This window comes from Malania oleifera, chromosome 3 (genome assembly GCF_029873635.1).
Source record: "Malania oleifera isolate guangnan ecotype guangnan chromosome 3, ASM2987363v1, whole genome shotgun sequence".
Taxonomy (NCBI): domain Eukaryota; kingdom Viridiplantae; phylum Streptophyta; class Magnoliopsida; order Santalales; family Ximeniaceae; genus Malania; species Malania oleifera.
The window spans coordinates 115,812,219-115,823,632 of record NC_080419.1 but is presented as its reverse complement, the minus strand read 5'-3'; the positions used below and the strand labels follow the sequence as shown (position 1 = coordinate 115,823,632).

At 36.5% G+C, this 11,414-nt stretch overlaps 1 protein-coding gene across 1 annotated transcript; it reads left to right on the top strand.

Annotated features, from left to right (window-relative positions):
• Positions 1-1,163: 1,163 nt before the first annotated feature.
• On the top strand, positions 1,164-11,081 carry LOC131152197 (LRR receptor-like serine/threonine-protein kinase ERECTA). The gene is made up of 27 exons (XM_058103918.1): positions 1,164-1,826; positions 2,311-2,449; positions 2,568-2,639; positions 2,782-2,853; positions 3,000-3,071; positions 3,161-3,232; positions 3,419-3,490; positions 3,829-3,900; positions 3,996-4,067; positions 4,152-4,220; positions 4,338-4,409; positions 4,586-4,657; positions 4,842-4,913; positions 5,783-5,854; positions 5,946-6,017; positions 6,096-6,167; positions 6,583-6,654; positions 6,788-6,859; positions 6,936-7,007; positions 7,098-7,169; positions 7,647-7,715; positions 7,821-7,892; positions 8,045-8,115; positions 8,355-8,483; positions 8,900-9,247; positions 9,423-9,793; positions 10,468-11,081. The coding sequence occupies exons 1-27, from the start codon at positions 1,751-1,753 to the stop codon at positions 10,852-10,854; spliced, it is 2,955 nt and encodes a 984-aa protein (XP_057959901.1). The 5' UTR covers positions 1,164-1,750; the 3' UTR covers positions 10,855-11,081.
• Positions 11,082-11,414: the final 333 nt, after the last annotated feature.

Here is an 11,414-nt window from a genome sequence, read left to right as displayed (position 1 = left end):
CCAAATTAAACTGAATTTTGTCATGTTTAAAAACTTGTTCATTAAATTTTTAACTGAATTCAAGAGAGTTGAGTTTAGACCAAACTTTAATGCACTTTTGGTTGCTCGATACTGAATCGAGCTACCAAAATGCTTACTAATGTTTAGGTATTTTTTTGAAACCTCTCATTTTGAGAGGTGAAAATTTTGTTTAGAATAAAAATAAAAATGACTTTTACTAATATTTTCTTAGAGTATTTTTGTCCCAACAAGTTAGCCTATTGGCCTTGAGAATTAATCTTATTACTAAATTCAAGTTATGACTTAAGTTAAGAAATCTTATATAAAAAGAGTTTTTACTTTTAAGCTCATTGTAGTTTATAAAGTCAAATTCAGCCTTATCAAACTAGTTCATAAATTATTATAATTCAACTATATTAAATGAGTCTAAATGGCCATGAGTTAAAATGAGTCGAACCCATTCTTGCTCAGACTCAGCTTGTTTAATAAATAAGTTGAGAAATTGGGTTTGAAAATTATTTATTTATATAGTAAATGAGCTTGAACGAGCACTTATCGAACCAAACTTTTGAGCTACTCATAAGCAATTTGATTCGTTAGCCTGAGCACCACATAACAAGCTCGACCCAAGATGCCAACGAACCAATGTATACACAATATAACGTTGGTAAAAATTTTTTTTCTATTAAATGCATATAATAAGAAATTAATACTAAAAATTTGCTCAGCAAACAAATAAAAAATCTAAAAATAAATTTATTATTTATTATTTTATATTTTAACTCGTTGAATTTTTACTCCATTTCATTATTGCCTAACCATCGGTAAGATGACTCATAATAAACTAATATGTTATATTTTCTTTTAGATGAAAACATTAAAAAAGAAAAAAAAACTACAGGCGCCACACTTAACTGATTCGATGTGGGTGCTAAGTGAAAAAAAAAACCTGGGTGGGGTCAAAAGTAAGAAAACTAGAAATGTTGGGAGGTTAAAATGCAATATTAGAGTAACTCAGAGAGAGAGAGAGAGAGAGAGAGAGAGAGAGAGAGAGAAAGAGAGAGAGAGAGAGAGAGGAGAGAGAGAGAGAGAGAGAGAGAGGAGGGATTACCCAACAGAGCTACTGGTGGATATAACAGAAACCAATGAGAAAGCGACTCATTATTCAGAAAAGAAACAAGGGACTAAGGGAGGGAGGGAGAGAGAGAGAGAGAGAGAGAGAGATTTACACTGAGGTAAAGAGAAACCCCTGTTGTAAGGTTGAAGGACAAAGGGCTATGAATGGACTATCCCCTGCTTTAGAGAGAGAGAAAGAGCTCTGTATCGTTGCAGGTTTTATTGCAGAGCTTCGCAGAAGGTTTTTAACTTTATCCTGCTAATAATTCCCCCCCCCCCCCTTCCCCTCTTTCTCTCTATCTATCTATCTATCTATCGTCTCTCTTCACTCTCTGGGTAGTGAATGCTCACTGTATCCATATTTAGAGTGAGAGAGGGGTCTCTGCACTCACCAGAAAGATGTGATGGAAGAGACAAGCTCGTCGTGATACCCCTCCTTCGCAATAAAACCAATCCTCCTCTTCTTCAACCGGAAGAACGAAAAAGCAATTGAATCTAGAGAAATAAGAATTCTCTCGAACTCCCTTAATCCCCCTCTCTCTCCGTTCGTCGGTAGCGCCAAGCTTTTCAGCGGCTCTGTGTTGCCTACGGCAGGGATTAATGGGTTGTTTTCTCTGAAGCGAAGAGCAGTAGAATGGCATTTCGTGTCCACTTCATTCTTGTGCTATTTCTCTTCTGCTTCAGCTTGGGTCTTGTGGATTCGGACGATGGTTAGTGTTTTTCTTGAAGCTTCCCTCCTGATTTCTCATTATGGGTTCAAGCTTCGGAAATGAGAAATCTCTCTTGGGTTTCGCTTTGAAGATTATTTTACTCTGTTTGTGTACCCCGGTTTCCCTCCAGCATTAGTTTACTCTGTTTTATATCATTGGACTATTAGTTTACTTGGTTTTCTTTTTACAATATTATTATAATGCCTCCACAGTTCCTTAACATTCAAAAACACTTTATTTTGTTTTCTTGGTCGGACCAAAGAGAAAAAAAAAAAAAAAAAACACTTCGCTTTATTCTTACATCCTTCCTCCATTTTATAATTTCAAAAAATTTCACGTAGTGGTGCCAATGTTTCTGTCTAGTAGTTCTTCACGAGCATCTCAGTTCTCATACTCCATTAACATCAGCACTTTGATGCATTAGCTGCAGTTGGTTTAATAAATCTACCCCTTCGGTTTTTTTTGGTTTTTTCAATGTTTGAAGGAGAAACGCTTTTGGAAATCAAGAAGTCATTTCGGGATGTGGACAACATACTGTATGACTGGACGGATTCTCCATCTTCCGACTACTGTGTATGGAGGGGAGTAACATGTGATAATGTCACCTTCAGTGTCATTGCCCTGTAAGTCTACCCTTTCCCCAGCTTCATGAGTAAAAGGCTTTCTTCATAATTGTTGTTTGGAATAGTACATGTTTTGAGGTTCATTGTCATTTAAAGTCTTTTTTTTTTTTGGTTGCAGTAATCTTTCGGGTTTGAATCTTGATGGGGAAATCTCCCCTGCCATTGGAGATCTCAAAAGCCTACTCACTCTGTACTGCAAACTACACTTCAAAACCTCTGTTGTGATTTCTGAAGTTTGAGTTCTTAGTTATTATTATTTAGAATTTATTTGTGAGAGATATTAATTTTTTTCTCCAATATTTATGTATTATTTTGTCTATTTATTTGAGCAGTGATTTGAAGGGAAACCGTCTCTCTGGACAGATCCCAGATGAGATCGGTGACTGTTCTTCTTTGAAAAGCCTGTAAGTTTGCCCTGCCAGTTGAGTGTGTAGAGTTACCACTATTCTAGAGCTCTGTGCAGCACTTGACTTTATTTAGTTGTTTTTAGATGCTATTTTTCTCTACTAGTTGGTATTTGGACTGAAACTTAATAAACTGGTGAAATTAGGGATTTGTCCTTTAATGAGATATATGGAGATATACCCTTTTCAATTTCAAAGTTGAAACAGCTGGAATGCTTGTAAGTATCTACTCAAGCAAGCCATATTTGTTATACTTCATTGGTTTCTTCTTTTTGTTATAATGATGTTATTCTGAATGGGCTTTCAGAATCCTGAAAAATAATCAATTGATTGGACCAATTCCTTCCACCTTGTCGCAGATTCCTAACCTGAAAATTTTGTAAGTTTGTATTCTCATCTCTGCTATTCTCCTTCTGAAGTTAAGCAGTTGCATTTTAAAGGAATTTCCTTACATTCAAAAGTCAAAATTGCTCAAATTAGCTCTCCAAAGCAATGAAAATCTGAGCAAGCTGTACCTAAATGAATTTTCTGACGAGATGTCTACATTCCTTGACATTTGTCTCAGAGACTTGGCCTCAAATAAATTAAGCGGGGAGATACCAAGGCTTATATTCTGGAACGAAGTTTTGCAGTTTCTGTGAGTGCATTTATATTTGATAATGTTTTTGATTGATGCTGTCTTTAAATTTGTGATAAGTTTTATCTTTTCTTGATGGTAAGATATTCAAAGGGCTGTTTGACATGGACTGGGTATGGATGTTGGATATGGTTTTGTGCTTTAGAAGTTTGATGCGTTTAACACAATTAAGTGCAAACTTTAGAGCATGGCTCGGAAAAATGGAACTTATTCCTTTATACCTTTCATGGACATGCATTATTGGTATTTAATCCCATATCCATAACCATATCGTGGTTAGTATGTATTACCAAGGTTTGGCTTTATCATTAAATATATTTTTTTGGTGTCTAACATAGAGGATTGCGAGGCAACAGTTTGGTTGGCACGCTCTCTCCAGATATCTGCCAACTCACAGGGTTGTGGTATTTGTAAGTATCTGTCTGCCACTTTAACATTCCTCGGCATCTCTTGTATTCATTTCATATGAGGTCCATTGCCAACGTTCTATTTTAAAATTTTGCAGTGATGTAAGAAATAACAGTTTGACAGGCAGCATTCCTCAGAACATAGGCAACTGCACTGCCTTCCAGGTCTTGTATGTATTTATCTTAGTGAGATCAAATATTTGGAAATGCCGTACTTAATTGATTCAAGAATATTTTTATCTTTTACTTGGTAGGGACTTGTCATATAACCAACTGACTGGAGAGATTCCATTCAATATTGGGTTCCTGCAAGTAGCCACACTGTATGCAGTTGCAGTTTCTTACATATTAGTAGACATCCTTTGATGTTTGCACTTTGTTCTCCTTACTCATTGCTCTTATTTTTTCCCTTTTCTTTTGGGGTATGTGCATATTGCTAGATCTTTGCAAGGTAATCGGCTTTCAGGGAAAATCCCATCAGTCATCGGTCTGATGCAGGCACTTGCTGTTTTGTAAGTGCCTTTAATTTACTTTTATTGCGTGTTATGTTATTTTTAATGCTCGACTTTAAACTTGATTGAAGTGCTATAACATGGAATCCTATTAACTTAGTCCAGAACATTTGATGGCTGCTGATTTTATTTATCTTGTGTGGTTATCAATTATTCTTTACTTGTGCCCAATGCAGAGATTTAAGCTGCAACAATTTAAGTGGACCCATACCTCCTATTCTGGGAAATTTAACTTACACTGAGAAACTGTAAGTACGTATTTATTATTTTTTCTCGCTACCTGTACATTATCAATAATTAAATATCACCAAAATTTTCTTTAGTGAGAACAATTGCTGAGCTATGATATGATTTGATGTATGCTACAATGAAATTTATAGTGTGAACCCTCAATTGAAGTGCTCTTGTTAAAAGCATGCTCTATGTTTGCAGGTACTTGCATGGTAATAGGCTTACTGGATCAATTCCCCCAGAACTCGGAAATATGACGAAGCTTCACTATTTGTATGGATAGCTTTTACTAGTTTCTACAAAAAAAACTCCTGCTAATGCAGCACAGCTCGCTCATGTTCCACCTGCACGTGGTATGAGCTGTATATGTGCCGTAGAGTCCATCAAATAGGACAATTGTTTGACCTTCAATATCAAAACTATTCTGCTTGTAGAACAGTTTTCTTTCATTAAAAAACAAAACCATTTTGGGTCTTGAGCCCACCATTTGTGAGACCTTGAGTGATGAATGATGAAAGGGCCATCGATGCATTTGATGTGGGAGGGCAGTTAAGGTAGTGTATTTTTGAGACAAGATACAGTGTCCATATATAATCTTGTATGTGGGTAATCTAAGTTTTTTATGTGAGGCTATTTGTAGCTGATGGTTGAAACCTAAGGCAATTCATTCTACATTAAAAGGGAAATTTACACAGTGTTCTCTCTTTTCTCCTCTTTTTAGCCATTTTACTATGTCCAGCAGGACTATAATTGAGACGAAAGATCCCACGGGTGAGATTCTGCACTGTGGTTTATTTCTTCACTGCTTCTGCGTACGAATGTCATGGCTAGGTTGGGGGAATTTGATTAAGTGAATGTAAGTTTTCCCCACAGCCAGAAAGTAGATTCACTGAGACAGCAAAATGGAAAAGCATGAAATATACTAAATGGGAAGAGAGTACCAAGATTAGCTGTTAGCTAGAATCTCAAGAGTAGTTTTAATTTGCAACCCCTTCAGGATGTGTTTTAATTTTCTTAGTGGAAATGCCTAGAAGTATGGACACAAAGGGGCTATGCTGCATTAGTGTAAGGGCTGTTTGTTGCTTTGAGTCATGAATTTGGACAAAATTCTCATTTTCTGGTGTTTAATTCTGCCTTCACAGGGAACTGAATGATAATGATCTCACAGGGCATATTCCACCAGAACTTGGGAAACTCACTGACTTGTTTGACCTGTATGTTCTGCTATCTTGTACAAGTCTCTTTGGAGAAATCTTTTTGTTGTTGTTGTTGTTGCATCAAGTCAGTAGTTCCACATTTGTGCAGAAATGTTGCTAGTAATAATCTTGAAGGGCCAATACCTGGTAACCTTAGCTCCTGTACAAATCTCAACAGCCTGTAAGTATTGAACCCCCTTCCTGTTACTTGTGAATTTTATTGCCTTGAAGGTCAACATTAACTCAAATTTGATGGCAGCAATGTGCATGGAAACAAATTGAGTGGAACCATCCCACCTGCATTTCAACGGCTGGAGAGTATGACCTATTTGTGAGCTCCTTCAATTCTTTTTGGCCTTGTGACAGATGCTCTTAATCTGTTAGAAATAATGCATTTTTATTTGAATAACCTCCCTGGAAGCTAGTCAGTTAAATGATCTGAATCTCTAAATGGTCCTGCATGTTGTCCATGAGCTACACCGCCACTGTCTTCTGACACTGTTTCATGTAGTAATGGGCTGGGAAGCCTGTACATTCCAAGTTTCCAAATCAGCCATTCTTTGCTGAGGCTTCCCTTTGACACTGCCAAGAAATTCCTATAAACTCTCTCAATGGCATCCATGCTTTGTTGCCAAATTGACATGTCTTTCGAAGTTCCTATAGTGCAGTCGGTTTGATACATGTGTTACATTGTTTTTTATTTTTATTGTTTTTGGGTGTTAAAATGTTTCTTGTCGCATACTTAGGAATCTTTCCTTGAACAATCTTAATGGTTCCATTCCAATTGAGCTATCTCGAATTGGCAACTTGGATAATTTGTAAGTCTGAGGTGCCCTTCTCGTTTGATTTGTGTTTTGGTCATTTATTTTTCTTCTTATCTGGTCCAATCTTTGAATTTTTATTTCTACTAATTTGTAATATATGCTCTTTTTTCTTTTTTTTTGGTCTCAGGGACATTTCTAGCAACAGAATTAGTGGGCCCATCCCTGATTCCCTTGGTGATTTGGAGCATCTTTTGAAGCTGTGAGTTCTACTGTTGTATAATTTTTGTTTTTCATTTATTTTTTATTTTTTCTGATTCCCTTATTTTGTGTTGCAGGAATTTAAGCAAAAACCAGCTGAGTGGATTTATCCCAGCTGAATTTGGTAATCTGAGAAGTGTTATGGAGATGTAAGAAATCTTTTACCGTCATTACTACAGATATTATAAGATTTTTGTGAATATTCTGCAATTTTGTGTAATCATGTTTTTGCATTGTAGAGATCTTTCAAATAATCATCTTTCAGGTGTGATTCCCCCAGAACTTGGTCAGCTTCAAAACATGTTTCTTCTGTAAGTTAACCATATGATCTCTATTACATGTAAATGTTATTGTCACAGAGAGAAAAATGTTGATAGATTTTTACTATTATGTTGCTGCAAGTTATGAGCTTTTGTTTTTTGGTTTCATCCATTATCTGTACTGTCAACCATATTCAAGGTCCAGAACAAATTTACGTAGGTTCAATATCTAAAAGAAAAGAAAAAGGGTTTTTAAGCCCCTGAATGACCCTTTTTTAAATGTGGATAGTGTTCTGCTTTCATTCAGTGTAGATCTGTTAATTGGATTAATTTTTTTTTTCAGTATTTTTATTTAATTATGTATATAATACCTCATGGTATCTATAGCCCTTAGCGTATAGGTTACGATGCTGCTAATAGGATGCTATGCTATCCTGGTCTAACATGCTTTAATGGTTCTTGAGATGTAATGACTCCACTTCATTTCTGTTGTTTCTGTTGTAATCTTTGGTTGCAAAATAATGGCAGGAGGGTCGAAAATAATAATTTATCAGGGGATGTGATGTCACTGATTAACTGCCTGAGTCTTTCTGTCCTGTAAGTTTGACATCAACAATTCTGTACCATTTCAAAAGTAGTTTGATACTTAAAAAGGCAAGATCAATGTTTGTCTGATGAGCACATCTAATTTAACTCCTGCAGCAACGTATCTTATAACAATCTGGCTGGGGTTATCCCTTCAAGCAATAATTTCTCTAGGTTTTCACCAGACAGGTTAGAAGATTTTGCAATATTTTGCCAATACTTCCTATTCATCTGAATGGAAAAGTTGATTTAATCCGTTCTAATATTGAAAAGTTTGTTTCAATTTTTCAAAATTTGATTTTCAGGCTTATTTGTAACTTATATAAACCCTTTCTGTGCAGTTTCATTGGGAATCCTGATCTTTGTGGCTATTGGCTTAGTTCTTGTCACGAATCTCATTCATCTGAAAGAGGTAATTGCAACCTTCAATTGTGACATTTTTCAAAGAAATATTACCTGGGAAGTGTGTATATATATATATTTTCTGTTTTGCTGCAATATTTTTTTGGTAATATTTTCCTTTAATCATTCAAGGTGCAAGTAGAAATTAGGCTTTTATATTAATCCATTATTTAAGTCATGCTGATTTCATACTCTAGGATACAAGCTGAATTTTTGTTCCACCTTGTTGATTTTGCCATGTGCATGCAGTTACAAATTCTAAAGCTGCTATTCTCGGGATTGCTCTGGGTGCTCTTGTAATTTTTCTCATGATCTTAGTGGCAGCTTGTCGACCACAGAATCCAAAACCATTTTCAGACGGGTCACTTGACAAACCAGGTTCGTTTTTTCCCTCATGCGAACACTTTCTGAATGGTTATTTAGATACTATAGAATTTATTGCATAGATGGTTTACAAAAATGAATGACCTAACTATGATTGAGTTTATGGGTTATGAAAGGCTTATGTTTTGATTTATTTATGCCCTCAAACAAAACTACCTTTAAGAAAATTTTCTAGTGCTTAACTTGACTTTATTGGATGACTACTTTGGGAATCATTGGTGGTCTCTTAATTGCAGTAGTTATAAAAATATAGAAATAAACAGTATTTTGGTTGTCTTGATTATAAAAGTCAGTATAGATAATTTCTGGATTAGAAGTTAAATGTATTGTATTCCTAGATTTGAGTTGAAAATGATTTTTTCTCAAACATTTTAGTCAGACACTAATTCCTGCAAACTTTCAAGCTACAGTTAATTACTCATCACCTAAGTTAGTGATCCTGCACATGAACATGGCCCTTCATGTGTACGAGGACATCATGAGGATGACTGAGAACTTGAGTGAGAAGTATATAATTGGTTATGGTGCATCAAGCACTGTGTATAAGTGTGTTCTGAAGAACTGCAAGCCTGTGGCTATCAAGAGACTATACTCTCACTACCCACAATGCCTAAAGGAATTTGAGACAGAGCTTGAAACTATAGGGAGCATCAAGCATCGGAACCTGGTCAGCCTTCAAGGGTATTCACTGTCCCCCTCTGGGAACCTTCTCTTCTATGACTACATGGAGAATGGCAGTCTCTGGGATCTGCTTCATGGTGAGTCTTGAATTTTCTGGTATGATCCTCCATTATTCATGTTTTCATAAATATGTACCTCCTATCTCTCACTCTTTCCTTCTCTCTCTCTCTCTCTCGCACAATACATTGCATTTACATTGTGACATTTAAATCGTAGTTCCTTCTTAATTTTTATATGTATTTATTCTTCAAGGCCCTGCGAAGAAGAAAAAGCTTGATTGGGACACTCGTCTTCAGATAGCTCTAGGGGCAGCCCAAGGACTCACATATCTTCACCATGATTGTAGCCCCCGCATAATCCATAGGGATGTCAAGTCATCGAACATCTTATTGGACAAGGACTTTGAGGCTCATCTCACTGACTTTGGCATTGCCAAGAGCTTATGCACATCAAAATCATATACTTCTACCTACATTATGGGCACCATTGGTTACATAGACCCTGACTATGCCCGCACTTCTCGTCTCACTGAAAAATCCGACGTTTACAGCTATGGGATTGTTCTACTTGAGTTGCTGACTGGAAAGAAAGCAGTGGACAATGAATCCAATCTCCATCATATGGTCTGTCCTCTCTCTCTTTCTCTCCATTATACATTTCCTATATTTTTTTCTAGGAAAAACATATGAATGGCAGAACAAGGAATAATGTTGTTGGCCTGGAATGTGCTTGAAATTTACATGCTAAAGTTTGAAATTTTAATGTGTTGGCCTGGATATATGCTGAGCATGTATAAGATGGATTAGATATCCAATGTCTTTTCTTCAAATTTTAGCTTTTAGGAACTCATAAACTTTGTTCACCCTATCAAGCTCAAGGAAAGTTGGGGGGGGGGGGGGGGGGGGGTGGTGTTGGGGGCATTTTTGTTGTGCGTTTTGAAAATGTCTGCATGCCCAAAAATTGGTGAGTGTCACTTGTTTCCTTTATGTTGGACCACGTGTTCAATTTCGGTGGTTACTGAATATTGGTCTCATTTTTCGTTTTTGGCTGTATGAAAAAACATTGTACATGTTGAATTACACCATATAGCGGTGAGAGTATAACCAATTCGCTTTTTAAGTTCAAGATATTAACTACTCAATTCATTGGAATTGGTTTTGCTTTGTTGAAGTTGAATTGCTCTCCTTTAAGCTGTTTGAACTCCACAACTCACAATTACGAGTGCATGGACTACAAATTGGATTACTTGACACAAAAATGGTTATGTATCTCAAGTTGTTCTTTCCATCTGTCTCAGATATTATCCAAGACAGCTGACAATGCAGTCATGGACACCATTGATCCTGATATATCTGCCACATGCAAGGATCTGGGGGCAGTAAAGAAAGTTTTTCAGCTTGCCCTTCTATGCACCAAGAAACAGCCAACAGATCGTCCGACAATGCACGAAGTAACACGGGTTCTCAGCAGTCTCACGCTATCTGAAACACCGAAACAACAAACCTCAACCCCACCCCCACCTCCACTGCTCCCATCAGCCAAAGTGCCCTGTTACATGGATGAGTATGCAAATCTCAAGAACCCACACATGGTCAACTGCTCAACCATGAGCACTTCAGATGCCCAACTCTTCCTAAAATTTGGAGAGGTAATATCCAAGAACAGTATCGAGCAAGAAGTATGATCAAAACATGTTAAAAACAGTTCAAACTTTAAAGAATTAGGTATGGGAATTGGATAGAATCTAAATGTGGGGGAGTTAGTATATGCTTGTGTGTGTAAAGAAGATGGGGTATCAATTATTGTAGCTGCAATAGCAAAGGAGAAAAGAATGAACTGCTTTATTTATTTGTAGACTTGAAAGGTGTACCACCCATATTCCCTGTATGATGTTCTTTGTATTGAGTCAAATTATGCTAGTAGTTTTGGCATTCTGGCATGGGTCCAGGTTCAGGGCCTTCAGGCTCTCAGGAGTTGCTGGCTGCCGCAGTGCAATAATCTGAGTGCCCCAATGCACAGCAATAATGCACTGTGGAGCCTAGCTGGGTCTCATCTGTTCTGTTTGGTGCATGGTACTGCCAATCCCAGACATGAAACTTGAAGGGTTAGTTTGGATCAACAGTTGTCCTAGAAAAAAAATAAAAAGAAAATTTATTTTTATTATATTTTTTCTATACTAATTATTGTTTAAAATAAAAAATTATTATAATATAATTAAAATTTAAGAAAAATTAAATTTTAAGA

Excerpts from the sequence above, each read along its gene's own strand:
- LOC131152197 (XM_058103918.1), top strand. The coding sequence starts at position 1,751 with ATGGCATTTCGTGTCCACTTCATTCTTGTGCTATTTCTCTTCTGCTTC. Across the intron at positions 8,484-8,899 it reads CGGGTCACTTGACAAACCAG|TTAATTACTCATCACCTAAG; the intron begins GTTCGTTTTTTC and ends TTCAAGCTACAG. Across the intron at positions 9,794-10,467 it reads AATCCAATCTCCATCATATG|ATATTATCCAAGACAGCTGA; the intron begins GTCTGTCCTCTC and ends CATCTGTCTCAG.